The 26,878-nt window shown below is 42.1% G+C and overlaps 1 protein-coding gene, 1 long non-coding RNA gene and 1 pseudogene across 3 annotated transcripts; all 3 read right to left on the bottom strand.

Moving 5' to 3' along the window:
- Positions 1–9,702: 9,702 nt before the first annotated feature.
- On the bottom strand, positions 9,703–14,186 carry LOC136764077 (nuclear RNA export factor 1-like; annotated as a pseudogene).
- On the bottom strand, positions 11,993–12,624 carry LOC136764146 (uncharacterized). Its single transcript, XR_010821154.1, has 3 exons — positions 12,554–12,624; positions 12,276–12,383; positions 11,993–12,119 (listed from the first exon to the last, which is right to left on the bottom strand). It is a non-coding gene; the product is annotated as an uncharacterized LOC136764146 (long non-coding RNA).
- A 6,636-nt stretch (positions 14,187–20,822) lies between the features above and the next one.
- Positions 20,823–26,344, bottom strand: znf576.2 (zinc finger protein 576, tandem duplicate 2). Of its 2 annotated transcripts, none has more exons than XM_066719370.1 (4): positions 26,283–26,344; positions 24,955–25,097; positions 24,256–24,515; positions 20,823–23,203 (listed from the first exon to the last, which is right to left on the bottom strand). In XM_066719370.1, exons 2-4 carry the CDS (start codon positions 25,094–25,096, stop codon positions 22,238–22,240), a joined length of 1,368 nt encoding a protein of 455 aa, XP_066575467.1. In that variant the 5' UTR covers position 25,097; positions 26,283–26,344; the 3' UTR covers positions 20,823–22,237. The 2 variants fall into 2 exon arrangements, with proteins under 2 accessions (XP_066575467.1, XP_066575466.1); XM_066719369.1 differs by lacking the exon at positions 26,283–26,344 and adding an exon at positions 26,090–26,275.
- Between the last annotated feature and the right edge of the window lie 534 nt (positions 26,345–26,878).

The following is a 26,878-nucleotide window of genomic DNA, read 5'->3' as shown; positions in this document are numbered from 1 at the left end:
TCCCAACATAGACTGGGAAAGCCCAGTTGGGACTACAGAAGCAGAAATAGAAATGGTTGACATGGTAAATGATTGCTTTCTAACTCAATTTGTCAGGGAACCAACCAGAGAGAGAGCATGCATTGACTTGATCTTTTCAAATGACCAAGATACAGTGAGGGAAAAAAAGTATTTGATCCCCTGCTGATTTTGTACGTTTGCCCACTGACAAAGAAATGATCAGTCTATAATTTTAATGGTAGGTGTATTTTAACAGTGAGAGACAGAATAACAACAGAATAATCCAGAAAAACGCATTATAAAAAAAAGTTATAAATTGATTTGCATGTTAATGAGGGAAATAAGTATTTGACCCCTTCGACTTAATACTTGGTGGCAAAACCCTTGTTGGCAATCACAGAGGTCAGACGTTTCTTGTAGTTGGCCACCAGGTTTGCACACAGGAGGGATTTTGTCCCACTCCTCTTTGCAGATCCTCTCCAAGTCATTAAGGTTTCGAGGCTGACGTTTGGCAACTCGAATCTTCAGCTCCCTCCACAGATTTTCTATGGGATTAAGGTCTGGAGACTGGCTAGGCCACTCCAGGACCTTAATGTGCTTCTTCTTGAGCCACTCCTTTGTTGCCTTGGCTGTGTGTTTTGGGTCATTGTCATGCTGGAATACCCATCCACGACCCATTTTCAATGCCCTGGCTGAGGGAAGGAGGTTCTCACCCATGATTTGACGGTACATTGCCCCGTCCATTGTCCCTTTGATGCGGTGCAGTTGTCCTGTCCCCTTTGCAGAAAAACACCCCCAAAGCATAATGTTTCCACCTCCATGTTTGACGGTGGGGATGGTGTTCTTTCACCCAGTTCTCTGAATCATTCAGATGTTCATTGGCAAACTTCAGACGGGCCTGTACATGTGCTTTCTTGAGCAGGGGGACCTTGCGGGCGCTGCAGGATTTCAGTCCTTCACGGCGTAGTGTGTTACCAATTGTTTTCTTGGTGACTATGGTCCCAGCTGCCTTGAGATCATTAACAAGATCCTCCCGTGTAGTTCTGGGCTGATTCCTCACCGTTCTCATGATCATTGAAACCCCACGAGGTGAGATCTTGCATGGAGCCCCAGACCGAGGGAGAATGACAGTTATTTTGTGTTTCTTCCATTTGCGAATAATCGCACCAATAGTTGTCACCTTCTCACCAAGCTGCTTGGCGATGGTCTTGTACCATTCCAGCCTTGTGTAGGTCTACAATCTTGTCCCTGACATCCTTGGACAGCTCTTTGGTCTTGGCCATGGTGGAGAGTTTGGAATCTGATTGATTGCTTCTGTGGACAGGTGTCTTTTATACAGGTATCGAGCTGAGATTAGGAGCACTCCCTTTAAGAGAGTGCTCCTAATCTCAGCTCGTTACCTGTATAAAAGACACCTGGGAGCCAGAAATCTTGCTGATTGATAGGGGATCTTATTTCCCTCATTAACATGCAAATCAATTTATAACTTTTTTGAAATGTGTTTTTCTGGATTGTTTTATTGTTATTCTGTCTCTCACGGTTAAAATACACCTACCATTAAAATTATAGACTGATCATTTCTTTGTCAGTGGGCAAACGTACAAAATCAGCAGGGGATCAAATACTTTTTTCCCTCACTGTAGAGTCAGAGGGACAATACTTAAAATTTGAGAACATTTAATATCAGACTGGATAGGTTCCTTGGATCACCAAACGAGCATGATGGGTTGAATGGCCTCCTCTTTGTACATTTTCTTATGTTTCTTAGTGTGGAATCCTGTTGAGTGTTGTTTTACAGTTTGTATGTTGGCCTGTTTTGGACTTTCTTCACAACTGCTGCATTCATCTCCACTCCTCATACCTGGATTATTCACCAAGACCATTACAAAGCTCTCAATTTTTCCAATCAATCTCCTCAACATTCATTACTGTTTTCACTGGACTTCTGCTGGGTGAGCTCACTCCATCCTGTTGACATTAGTTTGTTTTTCATGATCATTTTCATCAAGACTTAGACATTGTTAATTTATTTTGTTACTTAGCAGGACGGTTCATTTTGCCTTTACTTTATTACTTTTCTTTAGCCTTTTCTGGACTGTATCCCCATTCCAAGTATTCTAATACCCCATTTCCACTGGCCACATTCAGCTGCCCTAGGAAGAGACTGAGAGACACGGAAGGTCAAACCGCATCTGGGACGCTCGGCACTCTGCCATTTAGTGTTTTAAATAAATTAAAGAAATACCGCTAACATTAAAGTTCAATAAGCTTTGGGCTGAAATACAAACCGGGACACATTGAAACAATATATAAATTACATCACTTAAAATTTCATCTAGTTTATTTTGTTTACCAGCGCATCGTAAATAACCGTGTTACTTCTCCCTGATCCGATTAACATTGACAATATAGCTTAATTTAAGTATCCTAGATATTCTCCCTTATTATTTATCTGTGGGAGAATGAGCTACGTTGCATTATTAAATACAGTGTGCTGGGTTTAAATCTGTCCTGTTATGGCAAGCCAAATTATCATTTAGAGATATCTCTAAATCATTTAAAGATATCTTCAAATATTTAAAGATATCTCTAAATCATTTAAAGATATCTGCAAATATTTCAAGATATCTTCAAATAATTCCAGATATCTTCAAATATTTAAAGATATCTCTAAATCATTTAAAGATATCTGCAAATCAATTAGAGATATCTGCAAATCATTTAAAGATATCTCATTTAAAAGTACATTTAGAGATATCTCTACATGATTTGCAGATATATCTAAATCATTTAAAGATATCTGCAAATCATTTAGAGATATTTTCAAATGACTTCCTGTTCATTTAGAGATATCTGCAAATCATTTAGAGATATCTTCAAATGACTTCCTGTTCATTTAGAGATATCTGCAAATCATTTAGAGATGTCTTCAAATGACTTCCTGTATGTAGCCCAAGATTATCACTTCCTGCTAACTTGTTCATTCATTTCTATGTAACTGAATAAGGAAACAGGAAGTGATAATCTCATCCAAAATGCAGGAAGTCATTTGAAGATATCTCTAAATGATTTGCAGATATCTCTAAATGAACAGGATGTTATTTGAAGATATCTCTAAATGATTTGCAGATAACCTTAAATTATTTAGAAATATCTTCAAATCATTTAGAGATATCTGCAAATCATTTAGAGATATCTTTAAAAAGCACCTTATTTAGATATCTCTAAATTGTTTGCAGATATCTCTAAATCATTTATAGATATATTTAAATGATTTAGAGATATTTTTAAATATTTGAAGATATCTTTAAATGCATTTAGAGATATCTCTAAATGATAATTTGGCTTGCCATAGTCCTGTAGCCACTACACATCTATATCATGAAATGCACCTGGATGCACTCGCACCACCTCAAGCTCAACCTCTCCAAATCGGATCTCCTGTTTTTCCCCCACTCTTCCTCACCTTCTGCTGATCTCTCCATCTCAAACCCCTTGGAATCCACCACACTCTCTCCCTCTTCTTCCACTAAAAATCTAGGAGTCACATCTTTTCAGACAGTACTTAATAATATTAGTCCTTTTTAATCCCCGCTAGATAGCACTTCACAGCATTTGATCATGCTTCTTGCATTATTGATTGATTTCCTCCTTGCTCCCTTTCCCGTAACCATTGACTGTGACCCTACATCTGGACGGCACTTAGCTTTACTTTCCAGGATGTATGTCCGCACTTACTGTACTTAACTGTATAAATTGGAAGTTGTAAAATGTATTGTATCTTGAACTGCTTTGTTTAAATGTAAATTTGAATTTGTAATGTTTGATGCCTTGTACTTAACTGTATTCTTGAACTTTGTATTGCACTGCCAAGAAATAATAATAATAATAATAATTATAATAATTATAATAATAATAATAATGAAATATACAGTCACAGACAGTTTCTTAAGCAAAACACATACATGTGTATATAAATTCGGCAACAACAAGCTGCATCCATAAATTACTCTAACAGTTTTCCCACAAATTCAGTGTTAGCATGTTTTCTCTGTATACCTGCAGCTTTATCAATGTGCAAAATAAAAGAGTCACATCAATAACATTGCGGGGCATCAGCTTTTATTTGAATGGGATTCCTTTAAAAAATACTTTTGACACCGTAATGAATGGATCAGTTGTATTAATTGCGAAGGTGTAGGGTTTGTATTTCTGCAGTCGGTAAAGCGTCTGTATTTGGATTACCATTAACATACACTCACCTAAAGGATTATTAGGAACACCTGTTCAATTTCTCATTAATGCAATTATCTAACCAACCAATCACATGGCAGTTGCTTCAATGCATTTAGGGGTGTGGTCCTGGTCAAGACAATCTCCTGAACTCCAAACTGAATGTCTGAATGGGAAAGAAAGGTGATTTAAGCAATTTTGAGTGTGGCATGGTTGTTGGTGCCAGACGGGCCGGTCTGAGTATTTCACAATCTGCTCAGTTACTGGGATTTTCACGCACAACCATTTCTAGGGTTTACAAAGAATGGTGTGAAAAGGGAAAAACATCCAGTATGCGGCAGTCCTGTGGGCGAAAATGCCTTGTTGATGCTAGAGGTCAGAGGAGAATGATTCAAGCTGATAGAAGAGCAACTTTGACTGAAATAACCACTCGTTACAACCGAGGTATGCAGCAAAGCATTTGTGAAGCCACAACACGTACAACCTTGAGGCGGATGGGCTACAACAGCAGAAGACCCCACCGGGTACCACTCATCTCCACTACAAATAGGAAAAAGAGGCTACAATTTGCACAAGCTCACCAAAATTGGACAGTTGAAGACTGGAAAAATGTTGCCTGGTCTGATGAGTCTCGATTTCTGTTGAGACATTCAGATGGTAGAGTCAGAATTTGGCGTAAACAGAATGAGAACATGGATCCATCATGCCTTGTTACCACTGTGCAGGCTGGTGGTGGTGGTGTAATGGTGTGGGGGATGTTTTCTTGGCACACTTTAGGCCCCTTAGTGCCAATTGGGCATCGTTTAAATGCCACGGCCTACCTAAGCATTGTTTCTGACCATGTCCATCCCTTTATGACCACCATGTACCCATCCTCTGATGGCTACTTCCAGCAGGATAATGCACCATGTCACAAAGGTCGAATCATTTCAAATTGGTTTCTTGAACATGACAATGAGTTCACTGTACTAAACTGGCCCCCCCAGTCACCAGATCTCAACCCAATAGAGCATCTTTGGGATGTGGTGGAACGGGAGCTTCGTGCCCTGGATGTGCATCCCACAAATCTCCATCAACTGCAAGATGCTATCCTATCAATATGGGCCAACATTTCTAAAGAATGCTTTCAGCACCTTGTTGAATCAATGCCACGTAGAATTAAGGCAGTTCTGAAGGCGAAAGGGGGTCAAACACAGTATTAGTATGGTGTTCCTAATAATCCTTTAGGCGAGTGTATAGTTACAGCAATAACGAGGGATTACAAATAAAATACACGATTCTTCACGATTGATCACATAAAAATTAGCCTCTGTTTTAACATTTTAATAGTTTTAACATAGTGTAAACGGGGAAGCTAAAAACCGTGCCATTTAAATAATTTTGAGAGAATTTACAAGACATCGGGACATTTAAATTAAATCCAGGACAAATATTTAATGTTTGCATGTATTTATAACAAAAAAGCAATGTATTTCGTCAGGGCACACTGTATGCAGTCCGATGCAGTCCTTTCTCCGGCAGGATTTGTGCGATCTTTTCTAACACCCTTAAATGTCTTTCTGTGCCAAGCAATTAATCCTGTGTGGCAGTTTTCCACCGTACAGTAATAACTGCTCCAGATTAATAATTTTCCCAAGGTAAACACACATATTCCTTCTTTGCACTAGTGGAAACAGGGTATCATTGTTTCCTACAGGGTGTGTTTGTTGGGTTGTTTGTCTGTGGATGGTCTGAATATTAGTGAGTGTTTTGGGCTTCTGCTTCAGCCCAACACTTTTCTTCTCTCTTCTTTGTCTCTTGTTATATTCCAAGTACTTTTCTACCTGTACCAAGTTCTTTTTCATATATCAATTAATATCCCTTCTCTATCCATATATAGTGTAGTTGTACTCTACAGTCTTTTTGTCCTATATTTTATACTTCACTTATTTAGTGGCTTCTTTCCTATCTATCCTATTTCCGTTTCTGTCACACTGAATCCCCACAATAAACTGCATTGGTTAAGAATTGACACATCTGACATCCCTGCATTTGCTGATATACTTTAACTGTATATAAAGTGGGCCAGTAATGGCTCCATTTGGAGGACAGTACAGCTGCTTATCAGTCGTGCAAGGTGATCATTACAACATATTTAATATAAGTGGGGCTTGTATGATGTATCGGGCCCAAATTGCTGGTTCAGGCTTTGTTCTTCTGGGTATCAGGGTTGAATTATAGCACCGTACCGTAGCAATACTGGAACTCAGAATTGTTAAACAGTTTTCGCTAATCCCATCACCCAGTTCTCTACTTTGGTCAAGAATTGGTCAATGGGCAATCAGAGCTTTGGAATGAATGAAAGGGCCACAGGTGAGCTCACCTGCCTTTTGCAACATCACTCTCTGTGCAGCCGTCAGCCACCCTGGGGTCCTGCACCACCATGCCACCCTTGGCCCATATAACACAAGCCATCTGTTCACATTCTTTCTTCCATAGCTATGGAGTCCTGCCAGAGGTGGATAAGGCTTATCAGGGGGTATTTCCCCTGTGTAAGAGAAGGAAAAGAGTGCGAGAGAGAGAGAGAGAGAGAGAGAGAGAGAGACACCTGGCTGTCCGCTGCTGACCAGATTGACCACAACTGCTCTCTGTGAGGAGCAGTGAGAGAAATTGGGTATTCTCCATTTCTTTCCTGTAACTCAGCAGAAGCTTAATATTACCTGTTTCAGTAATATAATTAAATGATATTAGTTTTCTATTTTTGTCACAAATGAATGATTATTGCATGCCTGTGACTTGAACGTGTCTTCCCATTAAAAATCTTATTAAGGTGTAAATTGGCCTTTAAGTTTTCAGTTAAACTATTTTTTGGATTGACTGAAAAACCAAGCATAAAAAAATCCTCTAACATCACTGTTTTGTTTCCAGACTTGTTTTGATTTTATTCGCTCTTTGGCCCTTTACAATTCTCTTTTTAAAGTTACGATGTGTTGCCTGGTGAACTGGAGTGTGGTTATATGTAAACTTGCGTGTAAAACGTCTTTGGTTGTCTTTTCGTTTTGAATGTATTCACTGGTTAAAATAAATTCCAAGTTTGAGGTTGATATGTAGGTATACTCTCTTGTGGGACTGCCCCTTTCTTTTGGTGTGGTATTTGTGATTACATTTATCATTGTTAGAGATTGTTTATGCACTATTGATTATATTTTGTGAAGCACTTTATATACATACTGTATGTATTTATTGGTGTGTGTGTATAATATATATTATTTATATTTTATATAAATATTTATGGACCTAACTTTTTGTATGCATGATTTTATATACAGTACTGTGAAAAAATGCTGTAAAGTAAGAATGCTTTAAAAAATAGACATGTTTATTATAATAGATATATTTATATAGATATATATATATATATATATATACTCACCTAAAGGATTATTAGGAACACCATACTAATACTGTGTTTGACCCCCTTTCGCCTTCAGAACTGCCTTAATTCTACGTGGCATTGATTCAACAAGGTGCTGAAAGCATTCTTTAGAAATGTTGGCCCATATTGATAGGATAGCATCTTGCAGTTGATGGAGATTTGTGGGATGCACATCCAGGGCACGAAGCTCCCGTTCCACCACATCCCAAAGATGCTCTATTGGGTTGAGATCTGGTGACTGTGGGGGCCAGTTTAGTACAGTGAACTCATTGTCATGTTCAAGAAACCAATTTGAAATGATTTGACCTTTGTGACATGGTGCATTATCCTGCTGGAAGTAGCCATCAGAGGATGGGTACATGGTGGTCATAAAGGGATGGACATGGTCAGAAACAATGCTCAGGTAGGCCGTGGCATTTAAACGATGCCCAATTGGCACTAAGGGGCCTAAAGTGTGCCAAGAAAACATCCCCCACACCATTACACCACCACCACCAGCCTGCACAGTGGTAACAAGGCATGATGGATCCATGTTCTCATTCTGTTTACGCCAAATTCTGACTCTACCATCTGAATGTCTCAACAGAAATCGAGACTCATCAGACCAGGCAACATTTTTCCAGTCTTCAACTGTCCAATTTTGGTGAGCTTGTGCAAATTGTAGCCTCTTTTTCCTATTTGTAGTGGAGATGAGTGGTACCCGGTGGGGTCTTCTGCTGTTGTAGCCCATCCGCCTCAAGGTTGTACGTGTTGTGGCTTCACAAATGCTTTGCTGCATACCTCGGTTGTAACGAGTGGTTATTTCAGTCAAAGTTGCTCTTCTATCAGCTTGAATCAGTCGGCCCATTCTCCTCTGACCTCTAGCATCAACAAGGCATTTTCGCCCACAGGACTGCCGCATACTGGATGTTTTTCCCTTTTCACACCATTCTTTGTAAACCCTAGAAATGGTTGTGTGTGAAAATCTCAGTAACTGAGCAGATTGTGAAATACTCAGACCGGCCCGTCTGGCACCAACAACCATGCCACTCTCAAAATTGCTTAAATCACCTTTCTTTCCCATTCAGACATTCAGTTTGGAGTTCAGGAGATTGTCTTGACCAGGACCACACCCCTAAATGCATTGAAGCAACTGCCATGTGATTGGTTGGTTAGATAATTGCATTAATGAGAAATTGAACAGGTGTTCCTAATAATCCTTTGGGTGAGTGTATATATATATATATATATATATATATATATATAATAGATTAATAGAGTGATCCAAGGATACTATCTAGTTTATTTTTAAATGTTCCCACATTTTCAGCTTCAACCACATCGCTGGAGAGTTTGTTCAGATTGTGACAACTCTGTGTGAAGAAGTGTCTCCTGTTTTCCATCTTGAATGCCTTGAAGCCCAATTTCCATTTGTGTCCCCGGGTGCGTGTGACCCTGCTGATCTGGAAAAGCTCCTCTGGTTTGATGTGGTCGATGCCTTTCATGATTCTGAAGACTTGAATCAAGTCCCCATGTTTTTAATTCTACACTTTTGACAATATACTCTAACATTGTGTTTGCCTTTTTTATTGCTTCCCCACATTGTTTGGATGGAGAAAGTGAGGAGTCCACATAGACTCCTAGGTCTTTCTCATGCGTTACTTTATCTAGTTCTGTTCCTCCCATAGTGTAATTATAGTGGACATTTTTGTTACCTGCATGTAATACCTTGCACTTGTCCACATTTAATTTCATCTGCCAGGTGTCAGACTGAATATTATCTAAGTCCCTTTGAATAACCTGTGCTCCAAGAATATTGTTTTCATTGAGATGCTCCTCTATTTTCTGTCTAATCATAGATAAGACTGTAACCTATTGTCTAAGATAAAAAATACCACAATCCCATCCTTAGATATTTTCACTCCCTGTGAGAGGAGAGCTCTGACTTAACCTGTATTTGTTTTCTTGTAATAAACTTGTTACTACTCCATCGGTGTGTCCTGAGAATTCATGAAACCACTTCACAATTGTAGGGGGAAAATGTACCTTTATTATTTTTAAATATTTTCAGGCAGTTGTCTGGATTTGATTGTGGGATACTGTATATGTTTGTGCCTCAAAAGTCTGTTTTTACTTTATCGGATAAAAGAGGGTCGCACAGTATACTGTTTAGTATATCTCTTTACTGTTGGCTGCACTAAACAACTAGTAATATATGATCAAATCAAGTGTTTCAAATGTGAAAAAAATATATAGGACACAAGTTATTCTTTGCATGTACTGCTCCTTCCTATCTGTGGGCCAGAACTGTCACAGAGAGGTACATGTAAAATAATGTTTCCATCCCGGTGGGGTTTGTCTTGGATATGTACGTCTCCTTATTCTATTACCACTGATTTGTTTGCATAAGCTCTTATTGATTCTCCACCCACAAAATATTTGGTTTCATAGTTGGTAAGGGAAGGTTTGTAATAGACTGATCCGTCATTGTTATTGTAGTGGAAAAGCCTGCTGCCCTCCACTGCCATTTTCACTTTGCTACTTTGCTACTTTGAAACATTATTTTACATGTACCTCTCTGTGACAGTTCTGGCCCCCAGTTATTCTTTTTGTGTACTGCTCCTTCCTGTGTCCTATATTTCTGTTTTTTTGTGTGGGGACACTGCTATGTTTAGTGCAGCCAACTTAACACAATACAGACTGCCGAGGGTAATATACACACAGAGACCCACTGAGGGGCCGGGGTGCAGTGGGGCTTCTGTGGGAGTATCAAAGCAGGGAAAAGGGATCAAAAGAGAGAGGGTCTTCATAAAGGGGATCTTCACTGCAGAGATATCATCGCATCTGTCTCTCTCTCTCCATCACTCTCACACCCTCTTCACTTGAAAGCCACATCTGGGATCTTCCTTTGAGCCTGAAGAGAAAGAGAGAGAGTGAGAAAGAGAGAGTATGAGAGGAAGAGGGAGAGTGAAAGTGAGAGTGAGTGTAAAAGAGAGACTGACCGTAGCTGGGTGAAGATCTGTGAGGCTCTGTTGAAATTCCACGCATTATCCTGTAGACACCTGCAACACAATCTCTACTGTTAACAACACTCAGCACACACAACACACACACTATTATATATAATCGACACACTGCTTTTAACACACACTACTGCAAATATCAATGTGGCGCAGTGGTCAGTGCAGTCAGCAGTGTCCAAGCAGTACGCTGTGTCAGTGGTCCCTGTCCCACTGTGGTCAGTGTCCAGCAGTACATACTTCTGTGACTACTCCAGGTTCATGCGGGATCGCGTGGATAAGATGGACAGCATCTTTTGCTGCTTAGCGGTCAGTCTGGGCAGGAAGCTGCTAGGTGGCATGGGGGTCGACGCAGCGAACGCCCATCTGATCATCTCCGGCTTCGCATTCCGCACAAACAGCTCATCGTTCACAATACAGAGCCTGAGAGACGGAGAGAGAGAGAGAGACCGAGAGCTCATCATTCACTATACACAGCCTGGAGTGAAGGATGGGGGGATGAGAGGCAGAGGTGAAGAGATGAGTGGAGCTCTTACCCAGAGTTTGCTGCATTGATGAACGTGCGGGAGAACATGCGCACTGAGTCTCTAGACTTCTTGTTCACTGAGAGAGGGAGAGGAGGAGGAGTCAGTGCCAGACATAGCGGGATAGTAGAATCCTCCCATCTTCCTTCAAATGGTATAGTCCACTATAGTACAGTCTAGTGCAATTTGCTGTAGTATAGCTCAGCAGAATACTGTCCAGCCCCACCCCACTCACCTTCTTTAAACACTCCACTGACGGTGAAGGACAGTATCTTATTCTGGAAGAGAGAGAGAGACACCTGTCAGTCAATCCATCAATCACTGAAACACTCCCTCTCACACACACACTGTGACACCCAGAGAGAGCAAGAGAGACAGACAGAGAGAGACACGCAGACACACATGGGTCAGTGGACACTCACAGTGCAGGTGTTGACGTCCACCACAAAGGAGCTGGGGTCCTTGGCAGCTCACTCAGCAGGGCCACCACGCCCTGGCAGGTTTGCTCTGCAGGTGGAACCACGAGGCTGTAGCAGGAGGGGCAGGAGGGACATGTTAGAGGGGTGCACAGGAGTACACCTCACTGCTCACAACATTTGTACTATAGCCACCATTCGCACTATCAATGGCTTGCACTGCAGCAGATCAGCTTGTATTGTACATAACTTGCAAGCTGCCATTATGCTGTGTATATTATGTGGAATTCTGACATATGAACTGACTATTCTACTGAATACATTAGTCCTGTGAATTCAGACTGTGTCCATTTTACTGTATATATACACACACACACTATATATACAGCTTGCACTTACTGTAAATACTGTAGATGTATTGTAGTGTATTTTGCTGGATGTTGTGGTGTGTGTGCACTTTCTGTGTACCAGCACAATCACACTCACTGGGGTCTTTCAGTTCTTTCTGGTCTTGTAACCTTCCAGACTGCACCTGTACACAAGAGAGCAGGAGAGAGAGGGGTCAGCACTGTCACCCTGACCACAGTGAACTGACTGACAGACACACACAGAGGCACACACACATGCTGACAGACTCACACATACTGCCACTCACACATACAGAGTCGCACACACACTCTTGTGGTACCTGTAGGGGTTCTGAGAGCAGAAGGGGTAGCTGAGGGAGAAGGTGGCCCCATCCTGATATGCCTCGAGGAGCAGCCGTCTGTCCCCCAAGTCGTACACTTTGTAGTACCTGACAGACAGACAGACAGACACATTAACACACTGCAACAGCAGACAGACATATTAACACACTAAAACCAGATTGACAGACATTACACTCTAATAGCAGACAGAGAGAGGACATTGATATAAAGACCGACACAAACAGCTACACAAACACTATCTGACTGAGTCACTCACTGCTGCAGGAAGCGCTGAATCACTCTTTTCACTTTCTCAGACACAGAAGAACTGCCCTGTAGAGAGAGAGAGACAGAGAGGGGGAGAGTGTTAGGCAAACCCGTCCTTACTCAGGGACATCAGCTGTAATCTTTATAGGGGGCATGGAAGCGTGGGGGGCTGTCACTCACCTTGCAGGCCAGGAGTGTGGTTGGGGAGTCAATCTCAAATGTTATCAGTCTGGGGAGGACATGACCATCCTGACAGAGAGACAGAGAAGGTAGTGTGCGTGTGTTTGTATGTGTGCGAGCGTTAGAGAAAGTGTGTGAGGAGAAGTGCGTGCGAAAGTATATCTTACCAGCCTGAGCAGTCGGGGGAACTTCTCTCTGATGGCGCTGTCAGACAGGGAAACAGTGGAGAGCAGTGTGACTACAGAACCACAGAGCAACACTCTCACCACATACACACACACACACCCACACACACACACAGAGCAACACATTCTCTCACACACCTGATGTAGGATGGCTGGTCTTTTCGCATGGGGGTTTGTGATCCTCCAGCTTGAAGCCCTTCACCTTGTCCAGAACCCTCTCTGACTTCAGCTAGACTGTTTTATTGGTGTAAGTATTTTACATTTCAAAATAAAAAACAATCAATACAAATTGTAATACTTATGATTAAAATTTTAAAAGTCAATTCTTAAAATCACCTAATTTTTTTTAAATCTTAGTGATTAATAAAACAAATAAACTCAAATAAACATGTGCTTAAACAAAACAAACGTGATTAGAGCAAACTGCTACCAACATAAAAGTCAAATACATTGAAAATAACTGAAAATGCACTGGACAAATAAAAAAAAACAATTAAAAAGGTAAAAATAAAAAACAAACCAAAACGGTCCAATGCATTTAAAATTAAATCCAAAACGGACAATGTATTTGACAAATAAATAGAACAAAACTAAACCAAAAAAACCCAAACAACTAGTGTTTTAAAAACAACTAAATCTTTAAAAACAGTTAAAATTCATTTTGACTTCAGCTAGACACAGGGACAGACAGGACAGAGAGGGGCAGTATGTAGTAAGTGGGCAGGTGTGGAAAGGCACAGCTCGGGGTTGGACAGGTACAGCTCACGGGTGGGACTCTTACCTCGTTGTGGGAAAGGTTGAGGATCTTCAGGTTGGGCACTTTTCTCACCAGCTCAGAGACTTCGTCCAGTTTGTAGAGTCTGTTGTTGCTGAGGTTCAGAGAGAGGAGCTGAGGGGAGGGTAGAGGAAAAGAAGATAAATATGCCCCCATCCTTGTCAGCTGAAGATTACTGTTTCTCCTCTCCTGCTTCTCGAGGACACAACTACCCCACCCCACCCCACAAACTGCCGTATCCCCAGTGCAGGCTGGTTGCTATGGCTTACCTCAGGGATGTTCTCCTCGATGATGTCATTGATGTCCTGCATGCCGCACGTCCTGTTCAGAATCACCTTGATATTCCGGGACGCCAGGTCTGAGAGACAGGGGCGCGTTAGAAGGGTGACTGTGAGAGTAACACAGTGTGAGAGAGTGGGCAGTGACAGCGTGTGCTTACCTGGGTCAGTGCGAATGCTGCTGAGGTCCAGAGCTTTCTGGAAAGCATCAAAACGCTTACTCATACATTGCTGGAGAGAGAGAGAGAGTCAATTGGTCAATGGTGGCCGCTTGATGGCCTGCGTCAGGAGCAGTCACGCATCTACTGTGATATTGCATTGCACAGGCCCGGCAGGGCAGTCAGCAACAACGACTTGTCATACTTCTCCCTACAGAGGATCTGGAGCCGGAGAGAGCAGCACAGTCACCTCACAGCAACACACACACACAGTCACCCACACACAATATCACTCATACAGCCACACAATAACTTACACTGCTCTGCTCTACTCATCGTCATTTTGAACCAGCTGCCACCACCTCCTCGGTCATGGTCGCAGTGATTGTCACCAGGGTGATTCCGCCTACAGAGAAGAGAGAGAGATGGTCACACAAGTCCCACAGTGGAGCTCAAAGACAGCCACAGCCGGTTACAGAGTCACTCACAATATCCTCAGGGGGTTGCTGTTGTCTTCCTTCAGCCTGGCCCTGCACACAGGTCCCCCTGCGTCCAATAGGTGCCGCTGACAGCCCTCGTTCATGTACACTGGAGGGAGAGAGAGAATGATTCAGAATAATGTGAAATAGAGGTGCTTTCAATATCTACTATATACATTACTGCAGCCTTGGAATAACCTGTATCTCTATCATTCCTGCCATGTGTGATGCTTGGGACCAATTGTACTTCATATCCAAGGCCTAAATATGTTTCACAGCCACCAGCTTCACACAGACTCTAATTGTCATCATTATTATAATTATTAATAATGATAATATTGTATGTTAGTTCCTTCATCAGCTAAATATTATTCATTTCTTGGCAGACAATTTACAGTTTAAACAAACATTACCAAAGTGCAATAGTGCAAATCAATACACATTTCAATTGAAGCAAAACTGCCCCCTCAGAGTAAAACCCTGATTGATCTAATGTGCACAAACAAGCCAGAAAGAGTGACAAAAACATATAATTTATGAACCGGTTTGTCTGACCATAACATGATCCTGATTGTTAGAAAATGTTTCCCGAATTGATTCTATAATGAACATGAACTGGGGAATGCAGGTATTCCTAGAGAATATTGATTAACTGAATTAATACATTTGTTTTTTTAAATGCAATTAACGAAATGTTTCTCTACCATATTCGTCAGTTATGCTTATTTTATAGTTAAGATTGAGATAGATGAGGTTAATGATTTTTATTTTTTAGGAATCACATTGGACTCTCAATTGAAATTTGATAGACATGTTAAGGCACTCGGCAAAACCATCAAGGCAAATTTAAATTGTTTCTGAATGGTAAGATATTATATCCCTCTTAATGCAGCTCAGTTGTTTATGTTGCCATGGTATTCTCACATTTATCTTATTGCATTACAGTATGGATCCAAGGATCCCAGTCAACAATTAAACCTTTGGCATTATTATATTAAACATTACTATTTAGAAAACATATATTGTGCAAATTTGTTTTAAAACTTAGCAGTGATGGAGTTGCCACACGAAGCTTGGTGAAGGGCATTTGCAGAGTGGCACAATGTAAAACAACTTTTGGTCAATCATCTTTCTCTATAAAGGCACACATCTGTGGAATAGTTCACCAACTGAAAAGAAAATACAAACAGAATTCAAGGATTTTACCTCAAATGTTAAATGATGGCTTACACAGAATCAGAAGTGTAATCATTGATCCATATGGATATATGTACATATAAAATATGCATATGTATGTACATATGTGTGTGAGATATGCATCAGTAAATATTGCTAATGTGACTACATGATTAGCAATGATAACAGTTGTTTTGTAAGCAAGTGCGCTTGTGTTTTAAAATACTTTTACTGTCTTTCTTAGTATTCAAACACTCTGTAGACTCAAATTCGGCTCGGCAGTGCCTCTGGCGGTCCCTGTCAGTCATTGCAATCCAGCGCGACACGTTTGCAGCTCGTCCGCCGGTCTGTTCTGTGCGCAGAATCAGATCCGAAGTCTGGCGGCCCGGGTTGCTAGGTTACCACACAAGCGTCTTCCTTTAAAATGACGTAATTTATCTAAATAACTTCATACTCTACTGAATTACTGTACTGTGTCTAAAGACAGGGTGACCAGATTTTCAAAAGCACAAGCCAGGACATTTTGTAAAAATATATATAAAACATATTACAGTACTTAGACATGGTATTTGTTAAATAAATACATACAAGTATTACTTTCCAGATGTCTGCTGCTGTTTCATCTAGTTGTCTTCCTTTTTTGAGCATTGAGTTTGCAACAAAAACAAAGGTTTTTCACAACCATTGAAATTGGTTTGTTGGGCACAATATCCCAAACCATTAGTTTAGGTCCCAAAAGAAAGACTATTTCAATAAAATTATAAGCATTTTTCACACCGGTTTTCACACAAATTTCAGATACATTCAAGTGTTTTTTCTAACCCCATCACACAGTTCTCTACATAAAGCACAACCTTCATCAGTGACACCTAAGAACATAAGAACATAAGAAAGTTTACAAACGAGAGGAGACCATTCCAACCATCGTGCTCGTTTGGAGTCCATTAATAACTGAGTGATTCAAGGACCTCATGTGTTCATGTAGAAAGCACTGCCATTCAATATACCAAACTCCGATCACTAAAACTCAACACTGTTTTCAAAACTTCTAAGCGCGTCAATTTAAAGTTTCAGTGGACTCTGGGTCGAAGAGGATGATTACTGTCGGAACTGAACGGCTCCATTACGCACCGTTGTCTTATTTCGTACACTTAAAATAATGCAAATAATACAGAAATTAAAAATATTGAATTCGATATTGTCGCAGCCAAGACAGTGTAACTCGGGCTGGTGTGGGTGAGGCTGTCATTATCTATATATCTTTTCCAGTGGTAGCTCAACTCGCTGACTTCCAGAAGCCATTTTCCCGTCACGCTTTACGCACAACTCACGTAATACGTCCGAGCCAGGCGAGCGAGTAAACGCTCAGTGCGTATGTGTGATGGACGGATGTGCGCAGAGTGAGTGTGTTTCAGTGGATGAGCTTGTGAACAGCACAGTATTGCAGTGTGTAGTAGGCCTATATAAAGGTTCAGTGTATGGGTTTGTAATTTGTAATTTCAGTACAGCATATCTGTTTCAGTATAGTGTATTCTCACAATAGAGATAGTATGTTTTGTAGTGTATTAGAAATGTAACTTGTAAGTTCAGTGTTGAGTGTATCTTAGTGTCTATCACTGATCAAAGCAGGTTACTATTTGAGATAGTTGCATACTTTAAAGCTCCATTGTTATAAAATTGGCATGATGATGTTGATGTATTACTGTTATTTAAAGGAATGGCATCAATGGAAAGGCTGAACTCTGCAAACACACAGTTTGCCTTGGAGCTCTTCAGGAGACTGAGTGAAATGTGTATCTCCTCAGCTCTGGCTAAAAGGGAAACTGCAAGTCAGATGGCAAAGGTATTACATTCTACTGGATCCTATTTTCGTAAATTATTTAGATAGACACTTCTAGCCTATGTAAAATAAAAAAGTTTCTTGCAAAGATGCATGCAGTTACCCTTTTCTCTTTTCACTTTTGTGAGTCAGATTCGTGACACATGTATTTGAATAAACAGCCTACAATGAACCTTATGCACTTCCAGCATGAGCATAAAGCAGATGTGATGATGGTAACAGAGATCAATCACACCCACACAAGCAAACCTCTCAACCATAAGAAATGTAACAAAGCAGAGGTGGCTGTCCTGGTTGTCCCTCTCTGACTGTGCCACTGGAATGGGCTGTAAAGCTATCAGCAGTGGGACCAAGCTTGTGAAACTAATGTCAAGGCTGCTGTTGATGTATACCTCCTAACCTGCAGGCGATATGGGTGTTTGACACTTGTTTATTAATGTGATTTGGACCAAATGAATCCCCTTAAATATCTTGATGCAGGTTAGTTTTGGCCAGATGTGTTTATACTGTGTTGCACCAACATGTACCAAGATAACTAGCTGGGTAAGCTGGGAGATGGTGTTTAATAAGTCTGGCTTTTGTACAGGTTAAGCATAACCTTCCATGTGAAAGTGTGTAAGAAAACTGCAAACAGCCACTACTGTCCATTCTGCACTTTGTTGTATGCTTTAACCCAAGAGAATAAGCTTTCAAACAATGTGCACATTGTAGGAATACAGTGTAACTTCTATGCACAGGAGTTGTGCCTAATGCTGCCAAATAATGCTTAAGAGGGTGTAGTAACACAGTATTTTTCAGTTTTTGGTAACCTAAACTTTTTTTTCTTTTCTTTTTTTTTTTTCCTCAATCTGGCAGTTTACCGTTTACCTTTTAGCTTTGTACCATTTCATGATATTCACTGGACTTGAACTGCTTTCACTTCAATACAAACTGGGAAAATGGGGTGTTCACAGTGTTTTGCGGAGTCACTTCTTCATTCTTGGATTCTTTTGTTGTATTATTTTTAGGGGGGCTGACAGAAAATACAAGGGGCAGCTGACGGTGTTTTGTCGGACTGTTTGACCGTGCCATTACTTCATAATCGTATTATTTTTAGGGGGGCTGAGATAAAATAGGGTCTAGCGACGCCCCTGACCGGTAGTGGTGTGTGTGTGTGTGTGTGTATATATATATATATATATATATATATATATATACACACACACACATATTTATATGTGTGAAACAAACAACATTTGTGTACAAAAATGTATTTATGACACACAAATAAATAACTATGGCTACATTGCATTTCCCATTGCACTTTTTTTGCCCAAACGAGACACACACCTATTAATATAGACTAAACACTTAATACAATGTGGGTCTGAACATTCACAGGCGAAGGTTCAGACCCGGCACCTCCCACACCTACAACACCGCCCCGCTGTACAGAGCTGCGGACCTGAGCTGGAGCTCTCAGCGCCGAACCACAGCCCTGCACCGGGCACGGTGTACTAATACTATTGGCATAATATACCAACTCGGCTATAGGCTACATATAGCCCACTATTAGAACTTAATATTATAGTGCATTACAATTCCAGCTGAGTAAAAAATCCTGTAGAGCTTTCATTGTCAATAGCCTATATTATTAGTTATTTCCTAGTACTGTATTTAATAAAACCTTTCAATCAACAATTTGTACACTGGATATTTGGGTTTTATTTTATTTGTATTGCTCTGGTGTCAATTGCATCCATGTACATCAACGCAGTTGCCGCTATTCATAAATTACTAATATGTTGTCATTGTCAAAAAACAAACTGTATTCTACATTAAAAAATGTGGTTATGAATAGAGCTATGGGTAGTTCAGTTACAAAAGTTGTCAATACATTGTGATTTTTCACATTTACCTCCAATTAGAACGGCAGAAGTCCATCCCGTACTTAGTCTCCTAGAGGGCAGCAGCAGGTATTTTGCAGATAGTTGCAATGGAGACCTGTTTTTAGTCCGCAACTGGGGACTAACTTCAAACGCCAGGGGTATTAAACTTATGTACTAACCTAGGATCATCCCCAGTTAGTACGCAGCTTTCAGCTCGTTGTAATTGACCCTACGAGACTAAGACTTGAACTGTCGTACAGGAGGCAAGGAACAAATGGGAATGTTTTCAAGCAGCTGATGAGCAGAGAAACGAGAGGCAGGTGAAGCCATTGTTCCATGGGACAGGAATTGAGTATTCAATAATCAAGTGAAGATAAACGGAGAGCCAGGGAAAAGAACATTGCAAATCTGGGACAAGGGCGACATCAGGTGGAGATAATGGAGAGGTTCAGGCTGAGGACATGACACATACATTTGATCAACTGTATATTTAAATATATTTCTTCCAAGTTTGGTATATTTAAAAAACAAATATCCTATCTTCTTGAATTTTGTGCAAATTATATATTTAAACAATGTATCATTTAACGAAGTGCAGTGAACAAATATAATAATAATGAATACACAGGTTAATTCAAACCAAATTTTAAGTTTCTATTCAAGTAAATATAATGTTGTAATATTCATGTGTCAACATACCGAGTGGTCATTGGTCTGTGCGTGGGGTCACGCAGTTCACCTGGAAGATACAAGACAACGGTGCATAACGGAGTCGTTCAGTTCCGACAGTAATCGTCCTCGAACCAGAGTCCACTTAAACTTTAAATTGATGCGCTTAAAAAAACAATTAAAAGTACTCTGCAAGGCACCCACTGGTAGGCAACGCCCACAGCTTGGCAAATGTCACTGCAAGGGCTGTGCCAGTAATCTGACTCAACAAGCTGCATACAGAATTGTCTTTCTGTATTAATATGTCGATTTAATTGTTTAATAAAATGCTTTTCATTTAAGAAGAATTTTTCCATCAGAACAGCTGCTACTCTCTGAGAACAGTACTTCTACAGTTACTGGCACTGCTACTAGTCTCTGTAACCAGGGCTGTTACAGCAGCTGCAACCTTACCACTGCTGTGTGTACTGTACTGTGTTAACGCCTCACATACAGAGTAAGCTATGTCAGTGTGCGTGTATTATACATTATACTGCTGTAGGAGTCATACAGTCCAGTGTGCTGCAGAACAGTCTGTAATCTGTACACCCCGCAACAGTGACCCCCCTCCCCACCCAACTCTGGCCACTGTGCGTCTGCAGCACCCTCTGAGAAATACACACTCACATGGATGCCATTATTTAGTCATTTATTAATTTGTTTATTCATTCATCGTTTATTTTTTTTAATTTAAGTATAAAAAAAAAACAAGAGAAATTAAGAAAATGTGACTGTGGAGGGGGAGGTATGGAGGGAGGAAAGGAGGAGTGTTGCCAAGAGTTCTTGTATGGAGAAGTGACAGGATCTGTTCAGTCTATTTTGCTTTCTCACATCCCCACCAAATTAAGAGATTCTCAGTTTGTCCTGTGCCTCTCTCTCTCCCTCCATGGATCCATTTACATGATGATCACTTGGAGGGGAGAGGAAAAAAAAAAAAAAAAATCCTGGATCAAAGATTTTTAAAACCACAAAAAAAAATTAAAAGAATTTGTAAAAGTCTGACTGGTTTCCTTCAATGGCCACAGCCTCAAACCAAAATCAGTTCCCCACAGCCTTTGATCATTTCACACTTCTGTCCCCCAACACACACACACACACACACACACACACACACACACAATTTCCTACATTATGGATTATCCAGAGCGCCAAGTACTGTGGCAGTTCGGACTGAGACCGAGCCCTAGGCCAAGCAGAATCCGGCCACACGGTTGGACTGGAAAAGTCAGACACCCCTGATAAAGCAGTTACGGTTTAATGAGCTGCGTCTGCGACAGAGACAGAACTACCTGCGAAGGTTAGGGCATGACAATCCACACCGCGGCCTTGACACCAACATCAGGGGTCAACCCCCCCCCCCCCCCATCATTAAAAAGGTAAAAATGAAGCCACTGAGCAGCTCAAACGTAATTTGACAAAACGCATGTAAGGATTTCATAAGAGGAGGCCTTTAAAATCAAATGCAGGTTTCAAGTTTAAAAAAGTACAGTACTGAAGATCCTGCTTGTACTGTAGCTCTGCAGGACCAGGGCTGTACTGTACTAGAAAAAAAATAGCATGTTTTTGGCGTTTGCTCGTTTAACGCAACCTGACCGCAGACCTTTGTGCCGCAGTGGAGCGGGCTGGACCAGACTGAACTGTGCAGTTTCACAGGACCCGTACTGTAGCAGAGGGACTGCGATTGTCTGCAAATCGAGTAAACCCAAGAGCCAAACAGGAACCAGTCCCCCACCTCCCTCCATCCCTCCCTGTACACACAAGAATAAAAACTATTAAAAATAAACCACCCTTAGAGCTGCCCACTCCGTTGTTCTCTCCTCCACCGAGAACAAATTCATCCCTGACCTCCCCTCTCCTATCCCACACATCTGCCTCTCCCGACCCTCACCCCCTGCCCACTAATTCATCTCCTCTCCCACATCACCCTGTTCTGTTCCCCTCCTCACCCCGATCACCCACACCCACACCCACACACACACCCACACACACACACACCCACACACACACCCACACACTCTCCCTGCCTCATCTCTTTCCTCTCTCTCCCTTATCTGGCGCTGTGTTCAGGGTGCTGTGTCTGCTGGTGGGCGCGCAGGTTGCCCTCTCGGCCAAAGCTCTTGCCACAATGGGTGCAGGCGTGGCGGGCACGGCTGTGGGCACGGGCGCGGTGGGCCTCCAGCTGGTCGGCCCGCAGGAAGCTGTCTGGGCAGTCGGGGCAGCCATGGGGCCGCCGCTCAGGGTGGCTCTGCCGCCGGTGGGACCGCAAGCGTGCCGTGGAGGGGAATGCCTGGGGGCACTCTGGACACTGGTGAGAAGATGAGGAGTGTGTAGCCCTATCCGCCTCTCCTTCCCCCTGCCCCTCTTCCTTCCCCTTCTCTCCTTCTTCATCTTCTTCTTCTTCTTCTTCTTCACCTTCTGCTGCCGCTGCTGCTGTCTTGGTCTGAGTCTGGGTCTTGGAGGGCCTCCCCCTCCTCCCCCCAGGCTGAGTCTTCTTACCCTTTATCCCCATCCCCCCTACTTCCTCCTCCTCCTCCTCCTCTTCCTTAGTCTCCTCTGCTCCCTCTGTGTGGTTGCCCTCACCCTCCTCCCCGCCCCCCTCCTTCCTCCGTTTGGCCTTCTTCACCCCCTTCCCATCCTCCTTCTCCCCCTCTCCATGGTTGGGGGCCACAGACTTAGGGGGGCGGCCTCTGCGCTTGCCCTGCCCCCCCCCGGCCCCGCCCCCATTGCTGCTGCTGTTGCAGTGCTTCTCCCCGGCGTGGTTCTCCTGATGCTCCAGCAGTTGCGTCTCTGTCTGGAAGCCGCGGCCACACTTAGCGCAGCGATGGGTCAGGGAGGGGTCCCCCTCGCTGTCGGCGCCCCCTCCCTCACCAGCGCCGCTCTCCCCCTCCTCCACGGCACGGCGGTGGTGGGTCTCGCGATGGGAGCGCAACAGGGCAGGGCCGCGGAAGGTCTCCCCGCACTCCCGGCACACGCACAGCTTCTCGCGGCACACCTGCCGACGGTGCGAGGTCACCTGACAAGGAGAGGACAGGGGAGTGATTTGAGTGATGGAGTGAAGGCAATGAATGATTCTCTCAGTGTTCATACAGCTTTTCAAAAGTCAAATTCAAGCACTTTCAAGGTGCATTGTCAAAACTTTTCCAGCACCTCACAACTTTGGTAAATTAAACTAATCTAAAATGCACTTTTCTGCACTGAACTAAGCACTTAAAAATGTAGTTTCACCACAGTAGATAAGATGTTATTGTGCTATAACGTTTCATGAGAGCCTTCACGTCGACTTGGCATTGTGTTATGTTACCTGGCTTAGGCCAATATAAATCAAGTCAAAATCAGTGAACACCAGTACAGAGTAACTTCAGTTTCAATTACATATTTAGTGTCTTATGCAAACATAATAATGTGCAACTATACTTTTTAGTGTACTTCCATGTACATTCAACGTGCTAATGTAAAATAGTGCATAACATTTTAAACTTTACTGTTAATCCATGTGTATTCGATATGCTCACTTGTTACTGTCAAAACATCGTCATGTTTATTCTCTTCAAAACAACCAATTATAAGGTAACCTTAACCTAGTATAAGGTTACGGAATCTCCATCAGCTATAAATACTTTGCATTAGTATCTGCTAGTCTCTGCAATTATTTTACATTGATCATTTAAATACACAAGCACAATTATTATATGCTTGTAGAAATGCTATACACGAAGAAAAAGAAGCTCACTCTCGATAGATCGTTCCCTTCATTCAGTGGTTCACACTCGCAGCCACATCAAACTATCAACTGTTAACTAATTTACATCAGTTTGCAGATTTATTATGACAGTAATTAGCAAACTTAGCTAAATTACATTAACAAAATTCAAGCACTTTCACAACATTTAAAATACCACATTAAAATTCAAGCATTATCAGGGATTTGAAGGACCTTCACGAACCCTGTCGTCTATTAGGAGCCAGGGTCTCCCTCCCTTCTCCCTCCTTTTCCCTTGAAGAAGCAAAGCTGGCAGTGGGGGCATACTTCTCTCCCTCCCCATTCCTCCCTCCTCTCCCCCTTACCTCTGAGAAGGTGCGGAAGCTGAGCTGGCAATGAGGGCACTTGAAGGGCTTGTCCTCCTTGTGGTGCTGGGCCTGGTGGTGGGTTAGCTCCTGGGAGGAGGGGAAGCAGCGATCACACACATAACAGGTGAAGAGCGTGTCACCCTGCTGCAGCTGGGCCTTGTACTCCTCGCGGTGGCTCTTCTTCATGTGCCGCTCCTTGGCCTTGGAGCTGCAGAAGGTGATGAAGCACTGGTAGCACTGCAGGTTCTCATGCTGGTCTGGGGTAGAGAGGGGAGGATATGGATTGTCTTGTTTGTTTTAACATGGTTTGAGAGCTGGGAGCAGGGGTCTCAAAGTAAAACCCGGAGGGCCATGTGTATGCTGGTTTTTGTTCTAACAGTCCTAAAATAACTTTTTCCAATTTATTTTTCAATTTGACAAATATATTGCATGGTATTGTACAGTTTACGATCTAAAAGTGCATTTGATTCAAGGTACAGTTGCTTATAAAATATCTGGGGGCCTGGATAGGTGATTAAATGCATCTAGCCAATTAAACAATTAGACCAATTAAGAAACTGAGGACTGTTGGAATGAAAACCAGCATACACATACGAGAGAAAGGGAGAGGGGAAGGGGGGTGAGAAGTGTAGATGAGGTATACAATGAGAGAGAGTTAATAATGACTATAATAATAATAATAACAGCAGTACTCACAGGTCTGAATGACAGGGGGCGGGGGAGGGTCTGGGACAATAAAGGTGTAGGGCTCTGGGGGTGTGTCCGTCACCCCGCCGCCATCCAGCTCACTGGCCCCCCCTGGGCACACCTCTTCCAGCTTCACTATGTCGGTGTCCATACTGCAGAGAGACAGAATGGTCAGTACAGACACACTTGACATGACACTACAGCACAGTACGAGTACAGAGAGAGAATGATCAATACAGACACTGAGTGGACACTACAGAGAGGTTGATGGAGACACACTGACGGGACACAGAAGTACATTCACACTGCACTGACTGGGTGGGTGGGGGTTTGGACAGGCACTGACTGGCGGAGTTCATACAGTATAGAGACCGAGCAACCACTGACCACGTGTCTAGACGAGGGGACCTGCAGTTCAGCCTGATCACAACACCACCAGCACAGCGTGACCAGTGCGCCACCCCACCATCTCTCTCCCTCATCTAAAAACTCCGGTCACTATAGAGTGAGTGCCATAAGCCCAACAATACTGTTGTTATTGTCTTAATTAATTACTTCATTCATATAATTAGGCTGACTGGTTAGTACAAGGACTATCCGATTCAGCAAACCACAACAACAACAACGTTTCACTGTGCAGTAAAGCATAAGGTAAACAGACAAAATCATACCGCACAATGGCGATCAAATAAAAGTTACCGAAATTAATGTCGAAATGCACTTCATCACACACTACTACTAATACAATGCAGAGGAAGTAGTAATAATTATAAAATAATAATAGTTTTCTAAATAATGATCACAAACGGACATTTGAGACGGATTTGACAGACCACAAACAGATATCGCTTCCTGTCTGGAGCCTAGGCCTCAGAAACACCACTAGGCCGCTTCCGCTGTGAAGAGGGAGACAGAGCGGCACTGCATTTTCCTTTCCTTTATTTTATTTCTCAATCCATCTACACTGTAGCACGAAACTGGCCCGGAGTCCTGTTCCTGCCGACGGCCGAGCCTCGGACGCGGGGAGATGGCCGGATTGCTGTCGGTTAAGTGCGCTGTAAGTTGGAAAAGTTGAGCGCATTTCGAGTCGAGACAGAAACAAGACCCAGAGAAAAGGCGAGTTATTGAGGCAAGTGAAACGTACCGCGACACTGTCGTTACAATCTCACTCAAATTGCGGCGGAATAAAGGCACGTCCACCGGGTGAGCGGGCCAGGGCGACTGCAGTGGCGATCCGTTACGTTTGCGATGTGGTTACTGAACAAAACGCTTACAACATAATAATAATAATCAACAGAGAAACGAGGCGCCCAATTTGTAGATCCCTCTCCCCTTACCTTCAACTGAAGCTCCAGTGCGGTGAAGCCGGCGCTCGCCCGTTCACTCTGGTCACGTGACAGGGGTGACGCCGCACAGCTTCCGGTTTACGCTCGGCTCGTGCATCTCTGCTATTTAAAACGCTAGCCGTCCCATTTCTACAAACAGGGGTTTCAAACTTAGTCCTTGGTCTATTAAAATATAGTTATATTATTATATTATATAAGTATAATATATCAATATTTTATGTCATATTTGATATAAAAATAGATCCTTATTATCTGATAAATGACTTGAAATTACAAAAAATATATTGATGGTGAGTCAATAGTTTAATGCTAACTGGTTACATATAAACTGAATCTGCAGACTACATTTGACATGAGAACATTTCCTTTCTGATTTCACAAAACACAGTAAAGTAAAATCAATATTGTATATTCTATACTATAGCACTTACACTACATTGTATTATATAACATTGCAGTACTACACTGTACTACAGTATATTATGACAAAAGGGTGGGAGGGGAAATGCTAATGTGATTAAATCTAACAGTATCAATGAGAGTTTTACATACACTCTGAGACACATATTTACCATGAAAATCTTCCT

This window comes from Amia ocellicauda, chromosome 12, assembly GCF_036373705.1.
Source record: "Amia ocellicauda isolate fAmiCal2 chromosome 12, fAmiCal2.hap1, whole genome shotgun sequence".
Taxonomy (NCBI): Eukaryota; Metazoa; Chordata; class Actinopteri; order Amiiformes; family Amiidae; genus Amia; species Amia ocellicauda.
This window is presented reverse-complemented; position numbering and strand designations above follow the sequence as displayed.